Here is a 17,995-nt window from a genome sequence, read left to right on the forward strand (position 1 = left end):
GATGTCAGGACTGAGAGGGCTCTTAGAACAGAGAATGTCAGAGCTGGGAGGGCCCTTAGAACAGGGAATGTCAGAGCTGGGAGAGGCCTTAAAATGCAGAACATGAAAATGTCAAGGCTGGCCAGAGGCTCATGGTAGCTGCCAACCTTTATATGGTGCTTTAACGTTTGCTTGGTTTCCCACACAGATCATCTCCTGTCAGATTCCCATATACCTTGCCAGGGAGGTACAGTTATCTCATTTTGCAGAAGAGAAGGCTGATGGTCACTTACTTACTTTGCCAGTGGGTGGCAGAGATGAGCTTCTCTCCTGCTCAAACATTTGTGTCCCCAAGTCTAGGCCTATCTCCATGCTGTCTCTCAGAACTCCCTTCCAAGTCTAAGTGTATGATGCTATGACACAGAAAGCATGAATTGGAGTTTAGAAGATAGGTGGCGTGTCCTTGGGCACAGGCCTGAGGTTCTGTCCTTTGGGTCCCCTGCTCTTCTGGCTCCCATAGTAGGGCCCTTTCCCCTAATTCCCTTTTGTTTTTTTCTGTTTGTTTGTTTTTGTTTTGTTTTGTTTTTACATTATCTTTGGTGTGTATAAAAATCATGACTTTTCCTGAGTTCCTGGTCCTACCCTAACCTTACAAGGGTTATTCTTGGAAATGTAGCCTCTGTTCGTTGTGTCTGGCCAACTTAAAGCTCCTATCTCTCTCTCCTCAGATATTGGCCAGTCTTGTCTGGCCTCCCTTCCAGGGCTCCACTAAGTGTCCAAAAGCCCTAGGACTGCCCCTGTAGAGGGAAAGATGGATCTGGCATAGAGGACGGAGGAGGGTAGAGGCATGCTAGGCTCTATTGGACTCCAGTCTAAAATGTACACTGTGGATAAGAGCAGGCCCTTCAGTAGCGAAGATTAATTGAGGAAGGCAAGCCTACTTACCTGATCTCACCGATACAGGAAGAGGCTGGCTATGAATGGTGTCATTGATTCCAAACGGCAGACTGCTTCGCCACAAAGGTTCCTGTCAATGGACACCAGGAAGGATGGGGACATCAAGTCAGAGCTGGGACAGCCAGCCTCTTTACTCTAGTTTCTAATTTACGCCATGCTATCTTTGAACATAATCAATTATATTAAAGTTAAATATGTCTATATTTGCAAGGTATACATAGCGTTCTAGAGCATGGGATGTTTTGTATACATATTTCAAAACATATTTGCACACCATAATGGTGAGCAACAGAAGTCATTTATAGGAAGTGCAAGGTAAGATAATGTTTATTTATGAGGTGGTATCCCTTGTCTTCACTTTTGGGGGTGGGGGGGGTCTGCTCATACTTGGACATGTCCTCACCCATCTACAGAGTCATTTAACCAATCTTTTCCTGTTCCTGGGTGCTGTGTCTGATCCTGGACTCAAGTTACACTTTCGTGATTCTTGGGCACCTGCATTGCTTCCCAGGATGTCCTTGGTTGGGCATCCTTGATCTGGGGGTGCTCAGTGATGAGGTCTAGAGGTTTAGGGGTGCTGGGACCCCCGAGATCACGACGCGGGCCCTGCCTGAATGAATTCAACCCAAATCTTCTTTCAGCCAGAGGAAAGGTTTATTAGAGATAAATCATATAGACAAGACTCCTAAGGAATCTGAACATTGGTAACGCCAGTAGGGAAGAGCAGGCATGAGAAAGTCTCAGTCTTTTGGTTAAGAGAGAGTCTCAGCATTTAAATGGGGGCCAGGGTGGATCTTATATACACTAAAGTAACTTTGGGTGACCAGGGAAGGGGCTAGGAAAAGGGTCCAGGTGAGAATTCTGATCGATAGGAAGGTCTAAGATTGAATAGACAATGGGAATAGATAGGAACTGGAAGGAAGAAGTTTGAAAAGCATCTGAATAAGATTAAAAGGTGGGGCTCGGGCTTTCAAAGGGAGATAAGGGGAGTCGATAAGGAACCGTTTGAGACCAGAGTAAAAAAAGTTTAAGGGTTTTCTGGGGCCCTGAGACAAATGGGAGCCAAATTCTTTTGGGCAAAAGGGGCAAAGGTCTTGGCTTCTGAAATTGAGTAATGGGCCCCATCACTCAGGACCCACAGAAAGATGTGAGAAGGTCTGTGAACCTGGATAGGAAAAAAACCAAAAACAAAAACTAAGCTTTATTTTTTAGGTAAGGCAGTCGGGGTTAAATGACTTGCCCAGGGTCAAGTGTCTGAGGCTGGATTTGAATTTAGGTCCTCCTGCCTCCAAAGCCAGAGCTCTATCCACTGCGTCACCTAGCTGCCCCTTACAGCTTTATTTTCACTGACCTCTGACTGAAGCTGAGCACGTCCTTCAATTATTTAAGAGGCATGTAGGCTTCACCAGACGGCCAGAAGGGTCCAAGGTACAAAAAACAGTTAAGACTAGTGGGACGTTTGGGGACAGAGAACCGGGCTGGGAGGTAGGAGCCTCGTCTAGGCTTTGTTGCTGATTGATTTCATGTGGTCATTCCTTTCCCTCTGTAAGGTCCCGTTTCTTGATTTTCGTTTTTCTAGCAGGGAGGAATACCTTCTTCCGAGCTTCCTTCCCACAGCAGTTACAGGAATCTGGGAGAGGATGATTATGAAGTTTTGGTAAAAGTCTCTAGAGGTGAAGGGGAAAAGTCGCCTTGAGGTGTTAATTGTCTTTTAGAGCAAAGACCAATCTGCATCTCAAAGCGAAGGGGCCTCTTTCCTTTTTTCCCTCACAAAGCTAGGAGAGGCCCCAAGTGTTGGAGGAGGGGTAATATTAGGAGGATTACTGAGAGGGAGGAAGTAGACGCCTACCAGGCATAGCTGCCAGTTAGGAAGGGACCTTAGAGCATAGAATGTCAGATCTGGGAGAGATGTTGTTTTATTTTTGTTTGCCCTCCCTTCTCGAAGAGGACCGTGACATCAGGGATGCCATGCCATGCAAGTGAATTGGATTACAGTGAGAGAGGGCTGTCTGTGCAAAGTGATCAGCCTCACTTTCTCCTCCGGAGCCATCTGGGTTCAGTGGTAAGATATAAATCAGGATGACTGGAAATGGCCCAGGGTGCAGTGGGAGACCTTGGCCTTTTTAAGCTGAGGTCTTTCCCAGGTCTCAGTTTGACTGAGGCAACACCCATTCAGTGACTGAGGCTAGGTAGACACTTACTATCTATGGGAGAGATATTAGAAATATAGAATGTCAGAGCCAGGAGGGCCCCTAGAATACAGAATGTTAGAGCTAGGAGGGATCTCAGAACGAGGAATATCAAAATGGGGGATGGAGATGGGAAACTGCAGAGACCATTTAGTCCAAAGCCTCCATTTGACAGATGGGGAACTGAGGCTCAGAGAGAGGCAGCAACTTGCTGAAGAAAAGTCTGTGATATAGCAGGGACTAGAACCTAAATCTTCTGCCTCCTAGCCCAGGGCTCTTTGCAACTGGAACACTGGGAAATGAGGGAAGAAACTTTGAGTTGTAAAGACAAAGAGAGATGGGGGAAGAGGAACTACCTGGACCTCAGCATCACCTTAACCAAGGAAACCTGGGCTTGGCTGGGGGGAGGAGCCTGCGCTGGGCAGGAGAGAAGAAAGGAGGTGGCCAAATACTGGGTCAGGTGAAACCTAGCTACCTCAGCCTAGAGAGAAACACTGTGCCTGGTCGGACCTGTGGCTGGAAGGTTGGAGTCAATTTCCAGGGAAAGAGCTGCCTGCTTCAGGGGCAGAGTTGGCCAGTGGTGAGTGCTTTGAAGAGGGGGCTTGAGATCATCTAACCCCCTTATAAGGGTAGGGGGCTCACCAGGGACAGTGAGGGAGGGGGGGCGCTGATTTTCTAGACTTCCAAGGGAGGAGGAGAATGTTGGGGAGAAGCTCTAGCCTTCCTGCCCACCCCACTCCTTCCCCATCTCCTTTGGAGTCCTAGGAGGTGCTGAATGTGGCTTGCGTGACAAAGAAGCTGCTCTCTGGTAATGTGAGCTCTCTGTGCTAACCAGAGTTTTCCCCTGATTCTTGGGGCAGGGACCAGAAGGGCCAGTCCCAGATTCTGGGCTTGTCACCTGTTTCAAATTCTCTAAAAGAAACTTCCTCCTCTCTCCTTTCTTTATATTGAAGGTGGGAAACAGAGTATTAGGAATCAAGAATCTGGGAGAACTAAGAGCTGAGACAGTCCCAGGACTTCACTCATTACATCTCTGCCTAGGAACCCTGAACCCCATCACTCCTCATCCAGGAGGGGGCCCGGATCTGAGAGCCTGGGACTGGGATAAAACTGAGCATCCAGTTTTGGTTCAAAATACTCACCTGAGAGTGCCAAGAACTTTCTCTTAAAGTACACAAACTTCAGCTCAGTCTCCCCCACCCCCCAAACACTTCAATATTGCATCCCTTCTTCATCCCACAGCCAGCTATGAAGGACATAGAAGGTGTGAGTAGAGCAGAATGTCAGAGTGAGGAGGGCTCTGGAAACAAGAGACCACTGAGAATGGGAAGGAATCTGAGGATATTGGGATTGTTGATTAACATGAGCCCCATAAGCATTCATTGTGTGTGTAGCAAGAACCATGTAGGCATTGGGAACACCACAATGAAACAATCCCCTCTCAGGAGGATGCCCTCCTCACTTCTGCCTCTGAATGTGGCTTCTTTTCAAGGCTCAGCTCAGATCCCACCTTCTGCAAGAGGAGGCCTTTCCTTTTTTCCCCAGGTGCCAGAGCCTGAAATTACTTCCCATTTAGAATGTATAGACTTGTTTGTATTTTGTTTCCCCCAATAGAATGTAATCTCTTTTTCATAGCCAGGACTCCCTAGCTCCAGCACATTGTAGGCTCTTTCCCATACACACCCCCCACTTAATAGTATTTTATTTTTTCCAATTACATGTAAAGATAGTTTTCAACATTCACTTTTATAAGATTTTGAGTTCCAAATTTCCCCCTCTCCCTCCCCAAGATGGCAAGCAATCTGATATAGGTTATACATGTATAATCATATTAAACATATTTTCACATTAGTCATGTTGTGAAAGAAGAATCAGAACAAAAAGGAAAAACCACGAGAAAGGGGGAAAAAAGTGAAAATAGTATGCTTCGATCTGCATTCAGACTCTGTAGTTCTTTCTCTGGATGTGGATTTTCCATCATGAGTCTTTTGGAATTGTCTTAGATTCTTGCATTGCTGAAAAGAGTTAAGTCTATCAAAGTTAGTCATTGTACAACGTGGCTGTTATTGTGTACAACATTCTCTTGGTTCTGCTCACTTCACTCAGCATTAGTCCATACAAGTCTTTCCAAGATTTGCTGAAGTCTGCCTGCTTATCATTTCTTAGACCACAATAGTATTCCATTACATTCATATACCACAACTTGTTCAGACATTCCCCAATTGATGGGCATCCCACATTGTAGGCTCTTAATACATGTTGGTTGACTGACTTGGGAGATATTATAAGGATATCAAATATAAGGATTTTATAAGGAAATTCCAAGTGTATACAAAGTATAAAATAAAGTCCAGGGACAGAGACAGAGAGAGAGCCAATAACAGGAGGCATCCTGAAAGACCTGGTACCCTAGGAGTGTTCTGAAGAAAGTTAGAGATTCTTTCTCAGAAGAGATGAGGATGGAGTGCATTCCAGGTACTGGAAGACTAGGAGATGGCAGGTCCTCAATGGGCTTATAGAAGGCTAGTTTGACCAGAAGGGAGATTGTGGAAAGGTTACCCAGAGGGCACTGGAGAGAGGTACTTTGGGCATAAGCTGGCCTCTGCAGCTAGTCCTCCAAGAATTGTTGACTACAAGCAGTTGAAAAGATGCCATCGAGATGTTAGAGCTGAAGGATTGGAAATTGAAGGGATGCCCATCAATTGGGAAATGGCTGAACAAGTTGTGTTATACGAATGTAACCAAATACTATTGTACTGTAAAAGATGATGAGCAGGCAGACTTCCGAGAAACCTGGAAAGACTTGTATGGACTGATGCTGAGTGAAGTGAGCAGAACCAGGAGAACGTTGTACACAGCAACAGCCACGTTGTGCAGTGACTAACTTTGATAGACTTAGCTTTTCTCAGCAGTGTAAGGATCTAAGACATCTCCAAGAGTCTCATGATGTAAAATGCTATCCACATCCAGAGAAAGAACTATGGAGGCTGAATGCAGATTGAAGCATACTAGTTTTCCTTTTTTTTCCCTTCTGTTTTGTTTCCTCTTTCTTGTGGTTCCTTCTATTGGTTCTAATTCTTCCTTAAAACATGAATAATGTGAAAATATGTTTAATGGGAATGTATATGTAAAGCCTATATCAGATTGCACACCATCTTGGGGAGGGAGGAGGGGATAGAGGGGGAGAAAAATTTAAAACTCAAAAGCATATGGAGGTGATTGTTGAAAACTAAAAATAAATTAATAAAAAAGATTTTTAAATATGTTAGAGCTGGGAGAAATTTAAAAATGACCTAAGTCAGTGGTTTCCAGTCTTTTGAAAGGTGGGAACCCCTCAAATCCTTTGTACTTCCTGATTTCCTTATTGCTGTTGAGAGCACCATCATTCTCCATTACCCAGGCTTGAAACTTGGGTTTTATCCTTGACTCCTCACCCCCCACCCAGACCCCATATCTAATTGTTTACCGAGGACTGTCAATTTGTAACATCTGTCATATATGCCCCCTTCTCTTCTCTAACAATGCCAGTACCCTGGGGCAGACCCTCATCACCTTATTCCTAACTATTGTACCAGGGGTGGGGAACCAGGGGTGGGGAACCTGCAGCCACATGTGGCCCTCTAGGTCCTCAAATGTGGGCTGAATCAGTCAAAGAGCTGCATTTGAGGACCTAGAGGGCCACATGTGGCCTCAAGGCTATAGGTTCCCCATCCCTGTATTATATTAACCTGCTGACTGGTATCCCTGCCTCTGGTTTCTCCCCACTTCACTCCATTTTCTTCTTAGCTGTCAAATTAATCATCCTAATGTGCGGATCTGACCTTGTCCTACATTTCCCTCTCTCCTTGACCATTCAACAAATTCAGGTGGTTCCTTATTACCTCCATGATCAAATGTAAAACCCTCCTTTTATAACCTGACCCCTCTTCCCCCTACCTTTCCAGTCTTTTCACACCTTACTCCCCCCCATATTCTCTGCAATCTAGAGACACTAGCTCTCCCCAATGCCTAGAACGCTCTCCTTCCTCATCTCCACTTTCTGGCTTCCTTCAAGTTGCAGCTAAAATCCCACCTTCTATAGGAAGCCTTGCCTGATTCCCCCTAATGCTAGTGCCTTCCCTCTCTTCATTATCTCCAATTCCTATCTCTATCTTGTTTATCCATAGTCATTTGCATATTGTCTCCCACACTGGACATTGGACCTCACAAAGTTGTCTCTGTATTATCATGATCTTATTGCCAGGTGTCGCTAGGTGGTACAGTGGATAGGCTTTAGCCACTAATTAATAAACTAATAATCCTTTTATTAAGATAAAAGGATTTGTTCCGTAAAACTTGGATTCAGTCAAAAGGCCACTCCCAAGGGCCTAGAAGGCCACATATGGCCTCAAGGCTGCAGGTTCCCCACCCCTGGGATAGAGTATGGGGCCTGGAGTCAGGAAGACTCCTCTTCCTGAGTTCAAAGCCAGCCCCAGACACTTATTAGCTGTGTGACCCTGGGCAAGTCACTTAAACCCTGTTTGCCTCAGTTTCCTCATCTGTAAAGGGAGGATAATAATAAAAGGTTTCCTTATTTGTAAAACGAGTTGGAGAAGGAAATGGCAAACCATTCCAGTATCTTGGCCAAGAAGACCCGGAAAGGGGTCATGAAGAGAAGAGTTGGACACAACTGAAAAGTGACTAAACTATCTTATTGCCACCTCAAGGCAGCTAGGTGATGCAGTAATTATAGCACTGGACCTTAGGTCAGGAAGACCTGAATTCAAATCCGGTCTCAGGTACTTAGTAGTTGTGTGACTCTGGGCAAGTCATTTAACCTCGGTTTGCCTCAGTTTCCTCATCTGTAAAGGGAGGATAATAAAAGCACCTTCCTCACAGGGTGTTCTAATGAGATAATATCTGTAAAGTGCTTTGCAAATCTTAATGTGCCACGTATTATTGTCCATTAATTGAGATAATGCTATTATGAATTTATTAACACTTTAAAATGATTTAAATGAGCTAAAACAGAGTTCACATCTAGTTCTGCATATGAGACAGTGTTAGGTATACAGAGGGTTTATACAGGAGGCAGTGTGGAGTACAGCAGAAAGAGCACTGAGTCAGCACACCTGGGTTTGAATCCTGCCTCTGATGATGACCTTGGGCAAGTAACTTCATTCTCTGGGCCTCAGTTTCCCCATCTGTAAAATGAGCTTAGATTCTATGGCCACTGAGGTCCCTTTCTGCTTTAAATCTATGCGTCTATGAACCTATATTTATTTATGATGCTTGGTCATATAATGAGTTGGACCCTTTGTAATAGCTTGGCTGTGGCCCACAAGTTGGAAACTACCACCATCAAAAATAGCCTATATCATTTCACAGCTAGAAGAGACTTCATGGATCATCTAGGCCAGGGGTTAACCTTTTTTGTGTCCTGGACCTTATCATTTTTATTATAAATGATTATACAGGAAACCAATTACATTGAAATAGTGTTCAACTTAAAAAAAATAAGTCCATAGATTCTAAATTAAGAACTACCAATCCACTCCAATCCTCTGATTTTACAGATGAGGAAATTGAGACCCAGAGTGGGCAAAGAGCTTTCCTATAAACATCTTGGACTGGAAGCAGGGAAAAAGATGCTGTCAAAGTGATGTCAGAGTTGGGAGGGTCCCTGAGAGATTGGGACACTCTGAGGTTCTGGCCCCAGACCCTTCTGCCCAAGGCATCAATGGGAATAGAGCCCCAGGAGATGTCTTGACTGTTAGCCCAGAACTCTTTCTTTGAATTACGCTTGCAAGGGAAGAGAGTGGCTGCCAAGCCTGTGGACTGAGGCTGTGCCCTGGGGCTTTGGGTACCATTGCTTTTCAAGAACCATCACTCATACTTACCAGGACTGAGAAGTCAGAAGAGGTTGGGTTCCAGAGATCTAGACACATTGGGTGGCCAACCTGGTGTCAGGAGCCATAGGAAGATGTGAACAAGGATTGACAGCTATTTATCACCTGGGTGAGGGTGTACCCAGGGTTGGCCAGGGGCCAAGACTACACCCAACCTGTCCCAGGGCCAAGGTCTCCCTGCACATATATTCAGAGTTGAATATTTTCTTTGCTATAAACCCAGCCCAGAACCAGGAAGGGGTTACTCAGGGTGCCAGGTTTTAAAAGCCCATTGAGACATAGGGTGGAGTGACCAACATTTAAGTGGGTTAGGGTGTAACCAGGTTTGGAATCTGGCATTTTTGGTGGCTTTGCCTAAGGTGGGCCCATGACCCACATATTCCAGGATAAGAGTGAGTTGTTAATCTTTTGAGCTTGTTGGTACAGTTGGCATCTAGCCTCTTCCTCTCCTAACACTGGGGGAATCCAGTTACATGCATGCAGGTGCCCTATGAGAAGTCAGAGCTGGGAGGGCAACATTTTCTCAGGTCACTCAGGTCTAGGATGGAGTGAGAGGCTTGGAATGGGAAAATGTCCTTCTGGAGGAGAAGATTAAATGGGTAGCTTATATTCCTCAGAGTCTTTAAAGGCTATAGCCCCATCGTCTCCTCAGATTCTTGATACTGCCCGGAGATGGAGGTAGGGCAAGACAGGGGACTCATAGCCCAGTTTTTCTGGGCATGGAACTGAGTCAGCCCCAAGTGGGGAAGGGCTTTGCCCAAGGTCGCTCAGATAGCTATCTTTGATTCACCCTCCTGGATAGATGATTTCTAAGGTGACTTAATTCAATGAACACATTAATTGCCTACTGTGTGCAAGGACATGTGCTAAGGGCTAAGTACACTGCTATTAAAGATGGTTTAACACTTGACCTTAAGAAACTTAAATTTTAGTTATGGGAAAAAAATGAGCACATAGAAAGCTAATGGTAGGGGACCATAATGGAGGAGTTTAGAAGAGTATAACCAAATGAGAAATAGACGGTTGACGTGGGCTCCCTTCTTAAAATGAGGTTTCAGAAAGAGAGTTAATGGGAGACAAAAATCCACATGCTCAGGTAGACTACATCTTGGAGTACTGAAAGGACTGGTAGATGGAACTGCACAATCTCCCATTAGATTGTAAGCTGCTTGAGGGCAGGGACTGTTTCTGGCTTTCTTTACATCCCCAGTGCTTAGTATGCTGCCTAGTCCATGGGAAGAGCTTGTTGGCTTGGCTCAACTTGCTGAACAATTGTCAATAGATGATAATGAGCAGAAGATCTGCTGCCCAAAGGGCGAAAGAGCACATATTGTCCCAATTTTCCAAGAGAAGAGAATGGAGTTTGCATGCTATCGGTGAGCAGGGTTGACTTAAATTTGGATTCCTGTGGAAATTCTAGTAAAACTCATTAAAGAGGTTTTTGGTGAGCCTCTGGAGAGGAAAGCAATGACAGCGTGGAGATGAAACGAATGATGTCATCAAGAACAAGTCATCTGACTTACCTTATTTTCCTTTTGGACTGGGTTAATAAACAGAAATCCAGGAAATATGGCAGGTAGAGTTTATGAAAATTTCAGCAAAGTGTTTGAGAAAGTGGGGAAAATGGAGAGATATGGGCTAGGCAACAATAGCAACAGCGATGATGATGATGGTGATGATGATGATGATGGTAGTTAAGATGTCTGTAGTGCCTACTCTATGCCAGACACTGTACTGTTGAGGTTTAGAGTTGGGAGAGCTGGTTCAGGTGTGAAAGAATTCACTTAGACCTTCTCTGTAGCCATTGGGAGCTTTATTTCGTCAAAGCTTCACGGGCCTGAGGTTAGCAAGGAGCTAAACAAAGGCCCTGATATAGGAAAGGACCCAGACTTATACAGACAGAAAGCTATGCAGCCTGTAGGATAATGGTATATTTTTGGGAAAATGGTTGTCAAGATAAGGAAAATTGTCATGACACAGGATGAGGAAGATGGGTGACAGAATATGGAATACAGGATAAGGGAGGCAAAGGAAATTCTTTTGGTGCAAGTTGTGTGGCATTTCAAGATAGGGGAAAGAGACTCTAGGATGTCCTCAAGTCCAGGAGGGGCTTCCCAAGGTGCTGGAAAAACAACCCTTAATTAAAATTTGTTTCTTTAAAAAGGTTTTAGCTTTTAGGGCACTGTATGTCTTCTGCTTCAGTACTAAGCACTTTTCAAATATTATCTCTTTTGATCCTCACAACAACCCTAGAAGGTAGATGGTGTTATTATTATTCCCATTTTACAATTGGGGAAACTGAGGCAAACAGAGGTTAAGTGACTTGCCCAAAGTCACACAGTTAGGAAGTATCTGAGTCTGGCCTTGAACTCAGGTCTTCCTGACTCCAAGCTCAGAGCTTGATCATCCACTGGTTAACCTAGATGCCTACAGACAGCAACAGTATAGTGAATTTGAAAGTGGCCAAACGATGGATCCAAAGGGAGGTCCCTTTTTCAATAAGGAGGCAGCATGATGTAGTGAAAAGAATCTTGGATTTAGCCTTAGGATCTGAGTTCAAATTCTGGTTTTTCCATTTTGACAACCTTGGACAAGTCGCTTATCCTCTCTGGGATAAGTGGTTGGACTATGTGACCTCTTACATCTCTTTCAGCTTTAAATCTATGATTTTTGTGATCAGCGTGGAAGGCGGTCTTCAGTAGAGCGACCAAGGAATCTGTGCTTGGTTTTGTGTTGTTTAACATTTTTATTAGTCTTGAGTAAATGCAGAGATGAATCATTCAACAAGCATTTATGAAGTGTTGGGGTGACAGGCACTGGGCATGATGATTAAACTGGCAGATGACACACAACTCAGAGGTTAGGTTACACAGTGGATGACAGGGTCAGGATTTGAAAAGATGTTAACTGTCTAGAGTGTGGAACAGAATCCAATAAGATTAAATTTAATAGGCAATTTTTTGGGGGCCCACATTATAAGATGGAAGAGGCTTGGCTAGGCAACAATTTATCTGAAAAAGATCTGGGTTGGTTTTTTGTTTTTGTTTTTGTTTTCATGTTTTGTAGACTGCAAATAAATCAACAGTGTAATTTGGCAGCCAAAAAAAAAATACTGTCAGATTTCACTTAAAGAGGCAGAGTGTCCAGAAGGACGAAAGGTGATGATTCCTCTGGACTGTGCTTTGGCCAGGTCACATCTGTAGTGCTATGTTCAGTTTGGGGTATCAAGAAAGACCCTGATAAGCTGAAGGGTATCCAGAGAATTGGTTGAAGGAGCTTTGACTGGAAAAGGGAAGGCTGGAGATGGAGGGGGAGGGTGGAACAGGATGACTGTTTTCCAAGTATTTAAAGAACTGTCACATAGACAAGGGATTATACTGGCTCTGACTGACCCCCGAGGCAGAGCCAGGAGTACAGTTATCCCTTCCAAATTGCAACTTTCCCCATCGTGGTTTCAATATATTGCAGGTCGGCATGAGAAATCAAATGGCAATTTTTTGGGAGTTTTGCAGAAGCTGTAGACGACACACAAAGGCCAGCTGACAACATAGAAAAAGTTTAGAAACTCAGAAATGCATAAAATATATGTAAAGTATATAATATCAACATATTTTACCTTTTAACACTATAATAATTCAGACTTCTTCTCTGGTACAAAAGGAAGACCAAAAAATTATGCAAAGATTTTCCAGATGGTGGGGGCTCTGCACCCCTAACCCCCGCAATGTGGAAGGGATAACTGTAATTTTACTTCAATTCCAAGAGCATTTATTAAGCACCTACGTAAGCCCAAGCACTGTATTAAGCTCTGGAGATACAAAGACAAGAGTGAAATAACCCCTGTCTTAGGGAGCTACCATTCTATTGGAGACAACATATATCTGTATAAGTATATGGGATATTTTCAGTGTAAGTATCCATACTTTAGAAACCTGTCAGGGCTACAAATCAGGGCTCGGGTTGGTGTGTTATTGGTTATCTAGATTTAAGAAAGTGATGGAGAAAATGTGAATGCAGATTAGGTTTAAAACTGTGTCCATTGTATGTCCCCACCCCACCCTCCCCAAGCTAGTTGGTTAATACTTAACAACAACTTCTACAACGGTAACATTTGAGAAAAACAACTTTGAAAGACTTGAGAATTCTGATCAATGCAATGATCACCTAGGGGCCCAAAAGAATGAAAATGAAACACGCCACTCACCTCCGGCCAGGGAGGGGGTGAACTTAAATGGCAGAAAGAAACACTTAGGATTTTTTTTTTTAAATTTACTCAATGGAAGGGACAGATTGTTTAAAATACTTGTTACTTGAAAAAAAAATTAATTAAAATAAGGCTTGAGAGCAGGATTTGGAGCCAGATTGTGATGGGATTTAAAAGTCAAAGAAAGGGATTTGTATTTTATCCTAGGGGCAAGTGAGAGTCACTGCAGTTTACTAAGCAGATGGGTGACATGGTTTGTTTCATCTGTAATTTAGGAATATCAGTTCACAGAACCAAGACAACATTGTATACAGTCACAGCAAAAGTGTTTTAAGAATGACTTTGAGTGAATAAATTATTTTGACTATTATAAAAACCCAAATTAACTATAAGGGTACTATATATAAAGGTACAAACTATAAAGGTAAATATAAAGAACATATGAAGAAAGATGTCATCTGCCTCCAGAGAAAGAACTGACAAATAGAAGTATGTATAGAATAATTTTACATATATGTGTGTGTACTTGTGTATGTGTGTGTGTGTGTATATGTATATATATATGTGTACATATCATACACACACCTATTTGTGTCTAATGGTAGTCATCTCTAGGGATGGGGTGGGGGGAAAGTAGAAAAAGGAGAAAAAAAGGAAATTTACATGATAATTTTGTTGTGTATTTGAAAGGAATAGCAAATTGTGCATAGTAGATTTGTAGGGGACTGGGAACTTGCTCATGTCAGATCTGAAGGGGGAGTGACTTATGGAAATGTGCTATGATCTTTGAGTTATGCAAGCAAAAAAAAGACGTGTACTGCCTGCACTTCACTGGTTCTTACTGGTGCTATCGTGAAATAGCTATTCTTTCACTCTCCAGAGTCCCTTCATTATCACATTCTGGAGATGTCAATGGGGGCTTTGACGTCACGTAAATTATTATGGGGCAGTGAGGAGTCTCATTGCGATTACAAGGTCTTGGGAAAGTCCCCTGACCACAAAGTCGCTGGTGATAGGGTGGGCCACAAAGGGGTGAGGTTGCCTCTTCAGCATATGGGGGAAAGGGCTAAGAATATAGGGAAAATGGGGCATATAGGTGGCGCAGTGGATAGAGCATGGGCCCTGAAGTCAGGAGGACCTGAATTCAAATTCAGCCTCAGACCAAACACTTGACACTTACTGGTTGTGTGACCCTGGGCAAGTCACTTAACCCCAATTGCTTTAAAAAAGAAAAAAAAGAATATCAGGGAAAGGGTTGCCTATTCAGCATATGGGGAAAGGATAGGGCCTCATTACTCTGGGGGAAAAATAGGACTTTGTTGCTCCTACTCTAACTTCAACAACTGTGTGCAGGATGGATGAGAGTGAGGAGAGACTCAGGGTGAGGAGGCTAATTGGAAAGCTGTTACTGTAGTCCAGGAGAAAGGGAATGAAGGCAGCGATTGTGTACAAAAAGAAGAGGATGGATGTAACATATGCAAAGTGTATGAGGGAGTCAACCAGACTCAGTGACTGTTTGGATGTGATGGGTGAGAGACAGTGGACAGCTGAGGTTGTAAACCTGCGTATCTGGAAGGATGGAGGTGCCTTTCACGGAAAGAAAATGTTGGATGAAAAATTGGAACGGGGCAAATTGAAGCTTGAGGTCAGGAATAAATTTCTTACCAACCAGGGCTGTCCTGGAGTGGAGTGTAAGGGGCTGCCTCAAAGGCTGTGGTTTCCCCTGGAAGTCTTCAAGCAAAGGCTAGAAGATTTGGTGGGGATGCTTTGGCCAAAATTCATATTTGGGGCCAGATTGGGGGATGGTTGGGAGGTCTTCAGATTCATTCAGTCCTGTAGGCATCTGACCTCAGGTGGCTCCAATCTGCCTCCTGCAGAGTGGGCTCTCCAACTCTCAGGTTTTTCTAGGATCCTATCTGACTGTATCTTCTCCTGATTGTTAAAGATCTCCCAGCAACCTCTCGTGGTGGGGCATGGTGCTCTCCTCTATCTCTTTTTTCTTACTTTAGGAATTGGAAGTGTGGGGGAAGGGAAAGAGTAAATAGCCAGTCTGTCTTTTCTGCCTCCTCTTTGGCTCCACTGCTCTTCTTTCCTCCTGGAGAAGCGGCCCTGGGAAGGAGCCAATCTGGAGAACCAGACCGAAAGCCATAGGGATTTTGACCTTCCCCTTCCCCTTCCCCTATATTCACCCCTGGCTTTTTTTTTTTTAAGTAAATTAACAAAACTTTTCTCCTACCTTTCCCCCACCACTAAAAAAAAGAAAAAAGAAAAAGAAAAAGAAAAAAATAGAAAAGAAAACAAGCATAGTCAAGCAAAACAAATTCTAACATCAGCCATGTCCCAAAATGTATAATCCCCAAGACCCCCACCTCTGTCCCAAGGTAGGCAGTATGCTTCATAATTGGTCCTCTGCATGGATCAGAATTCTCAAGTCTTTCCAAGTTGTTTGTCCTTTTGGCACTGCTGATATTGTATAAATTGTGCTCCTGGTTCTACTCACTTTGCTCTGCATTAGTTCATACAAGCTTTCTCCGGTTTCTCTGAAACTGTCCCTTTGTCATTTCTTACAGCATAGTAGTGTTTCATTATATTCATATACCATAGTTTGTTCAGTCATTCTACAATTGATTTTCCATCCCTCTGCTGCTGGGGGTAGGAGGTGGGGGAGAAGTGTTGTTGGCTTCTGGGAACTAGAACCACCTATTGCTAGAAAGCGTGGCTCTACCCTGCCAGACAAGGGTTTGTGGTGGTGGTGGTAGTGGTGGTAGGTACTCAGATGACTCTATAGATTCTGTAAATAGTTATCTTTGTACATATTATTTTTCCCCAGCAGATTATAAGGTCCTTGAGGGGAGTGGCTATGTTGGTTTTGTCTTTGGACCCCCAATGTTTGACACAAAGTAATCCTCAAAAAATGATTGTGGAATCAACACCTAGGGATGTCCCATGGCGTTGTCCACCGTGGTTCTGAGGGCTGAGTGACGTCCCCCAGGCCAGGTGGGTCTGTGGCTCCCTGTACCAATCCTGGGATACTAGTTGATTTCTTTCCACCTCAAGGCACTTAAAATGATCAGAACTGAAAAGGAACCTGGATCCGAGGAGCGAGGAGGTTTGCCCAAGGGTACATAGAGATAGTAGCAAGACCAGCATAAGAACTATGGGCTATACCTGAGGCTCACAGATTTAGAGCTGAAAGGGACCTTAGAGGCCAGTGGATTCAACTTCCTCATTTTACAGAATAGGAAACTGAGTCCTTGAGAGGTAAAAGTGAATTACCCAGGGTCCCATAACTAGTAACTGTCTAAGACAGGATTTGAACTCAGGTTTTCCTTATTCCAAGCCTAGCACTCTAACCACTGTACTGCCTAGGACAAGAAACTATTTTCCCTTCCCAACCTCCCCATTTATGCATTCAACAGTTTATGAGATTTGAAGGTCTTTTAAAGATCATTTAAGGCAAATTCACTTCAATTCAAAACCTTAGCTACCCTTGGCTGTTGGTAGAGTGCTGGGCTGAGTGAGGTTGAGCAAGAGGAGGGATAGGTGAAACCCAGATCCTGATAGGGTTTACAGGTTAGCAGAGAGATGGAACAGGGATAATCTGAGAGAAAAGGGAATGCCCCCTCCCCCAGGAATGGGGCTGACAAAGGAACGTGGGAGCGCAGAGGTCAGTGGAGAGGCTCAGGGAAGGACCATAACATTGTAGATTTACAGCTAGGAAGGACCTTAGAGGTCACTGAGTCCAGCCCCCTCATTTTACAGATGAGGAAACTGAGGCCCAGAAAGGGAAGTAACTAGCACACACAGCCATGAAGTGTCTAGAAAGACTTGAACCTGACTCCAAATCCAGCTCTCTCTATCCCATGCCGAAGGCTTGCTGGAGGAAATTACATCTGCATCGAGCTTTGAAGGATAAGGATGATGTCATCCGGAGATGGGGCAGCAGGAATTCTGTGCATGGGCAGGAAAGCAGGGGATTGTTGGGGGACAGGAGAGCAAGTGGGAGAGTCTGCCTACATCTGAGGCTGCAAGGAAGGAAGGGAAGGGGGAAGGGAGACTGAGCAAGAAGCCTGGGTTTTGGCCCTCAGGGAACAAGGTTGAGACCTTTGCTCACACTGTTTGCTCATACTTTCTAAGACTTTGGCAACAAAAGACTCAGTGGGGAGGTTGAGAGGGGATTGGGCGGAAAAGAGGGCCTAGGTTGGGGACAAGAGACTGGAAAATGCAAGTTGTAGGCAAAAGTCAGGGTGTTGGGCCTGCCTGTATTGTAGTTAGGCTTCACCTGTATTGTAGAGTTGTATGTTGGCTGGGCCCTCTTTGGAAGAAAGCGTTTTATGTGAGGGAAGGAGGGAAGCTGTGGTTGGGGAAAGGGAGGGGGAAGGAGAAGCCCAGGACCTGAAGTTTTGACTGAAGACCCTCCCTAGTCTGGGGGTCCCGAGTCGATGGCTCCAGGCTTCCCATGGAGTAATGATAGGAGAGTGGCAAGGAGGGAGGAAGCAGAATCGTTTCAGGGTGTCTGAAGTTCCTCTTAGGGGAGAAAGGCCAAGGAGATAAGGGCTGTGGAAAGAGAAAGTTTGACTACTGTTTTCCCTCTGTAGGCCTCAAACGGCCTGATCCATAAAATGAAGGATATTTCAGGTGTCTTCCTGCTCTAAGTCTGTGATTCTATGAAAGAAAGAGAGAGAGAGAGAGAGAGAGAGAGAGAGAGAGAGAGAGAGAGAGAGAGGGAGGAGAGAGGAGAAAGAGAGAAGAAAAAGAGAGGAGGGAGAGAGAGAGAA

General features: G+C 44.3%; 1 protein-coding gene across 2 annotated transcripts in view; it reads left to right on the forward strand.

Annotated features, from left to right (window-relative positions):
* The first annotated feature begins 2,892 nt into the window (after positions 1-2,892).
* The window catches only part of B3GNT3 (UDP-GlcNAc:betaGal beta-1,3-N-acetylglucosaminyltransferase 3), a 31,767-nt gene continuing 16,664 nt past the window's right edge, over positions 2,893-17,995 (forward strand). Inside the window, exon 1 of one of the 2 annotated variants that reach the window (XM_027853247.1) lies at positions 2,893-2,998. In XM_027853247.1, the coding sequence (XP_027709048.1) occupies positions 2,900-2,998 (99 nt within the window). In that variant the 5' untranslated portion in view covers positions 2,893-2,899. Of the gene's footprint in view, positions 2,999-3,591; positions 3,706-17,995 lie in introns of those variants that run through there. The other variant, XM_027853250.1, reaches the window with a different exon arrangement.

Source organism: Vombatus ursinus, unplaced genomic scaffold, assembly GCF_900497805.2.
Source record: "Vombatus ursinus unplaced genomic scaffold, bare-nosed wombat genome assembly UNPS02009918.1, whole genome shotgun sequence".
NCBI classification, from domain to species: Eukaryota; Metazoa; Chordata; class Mammalia; order Diprotodontia; family Vombatidae; genus Vombatus; species Vombatus ursinus.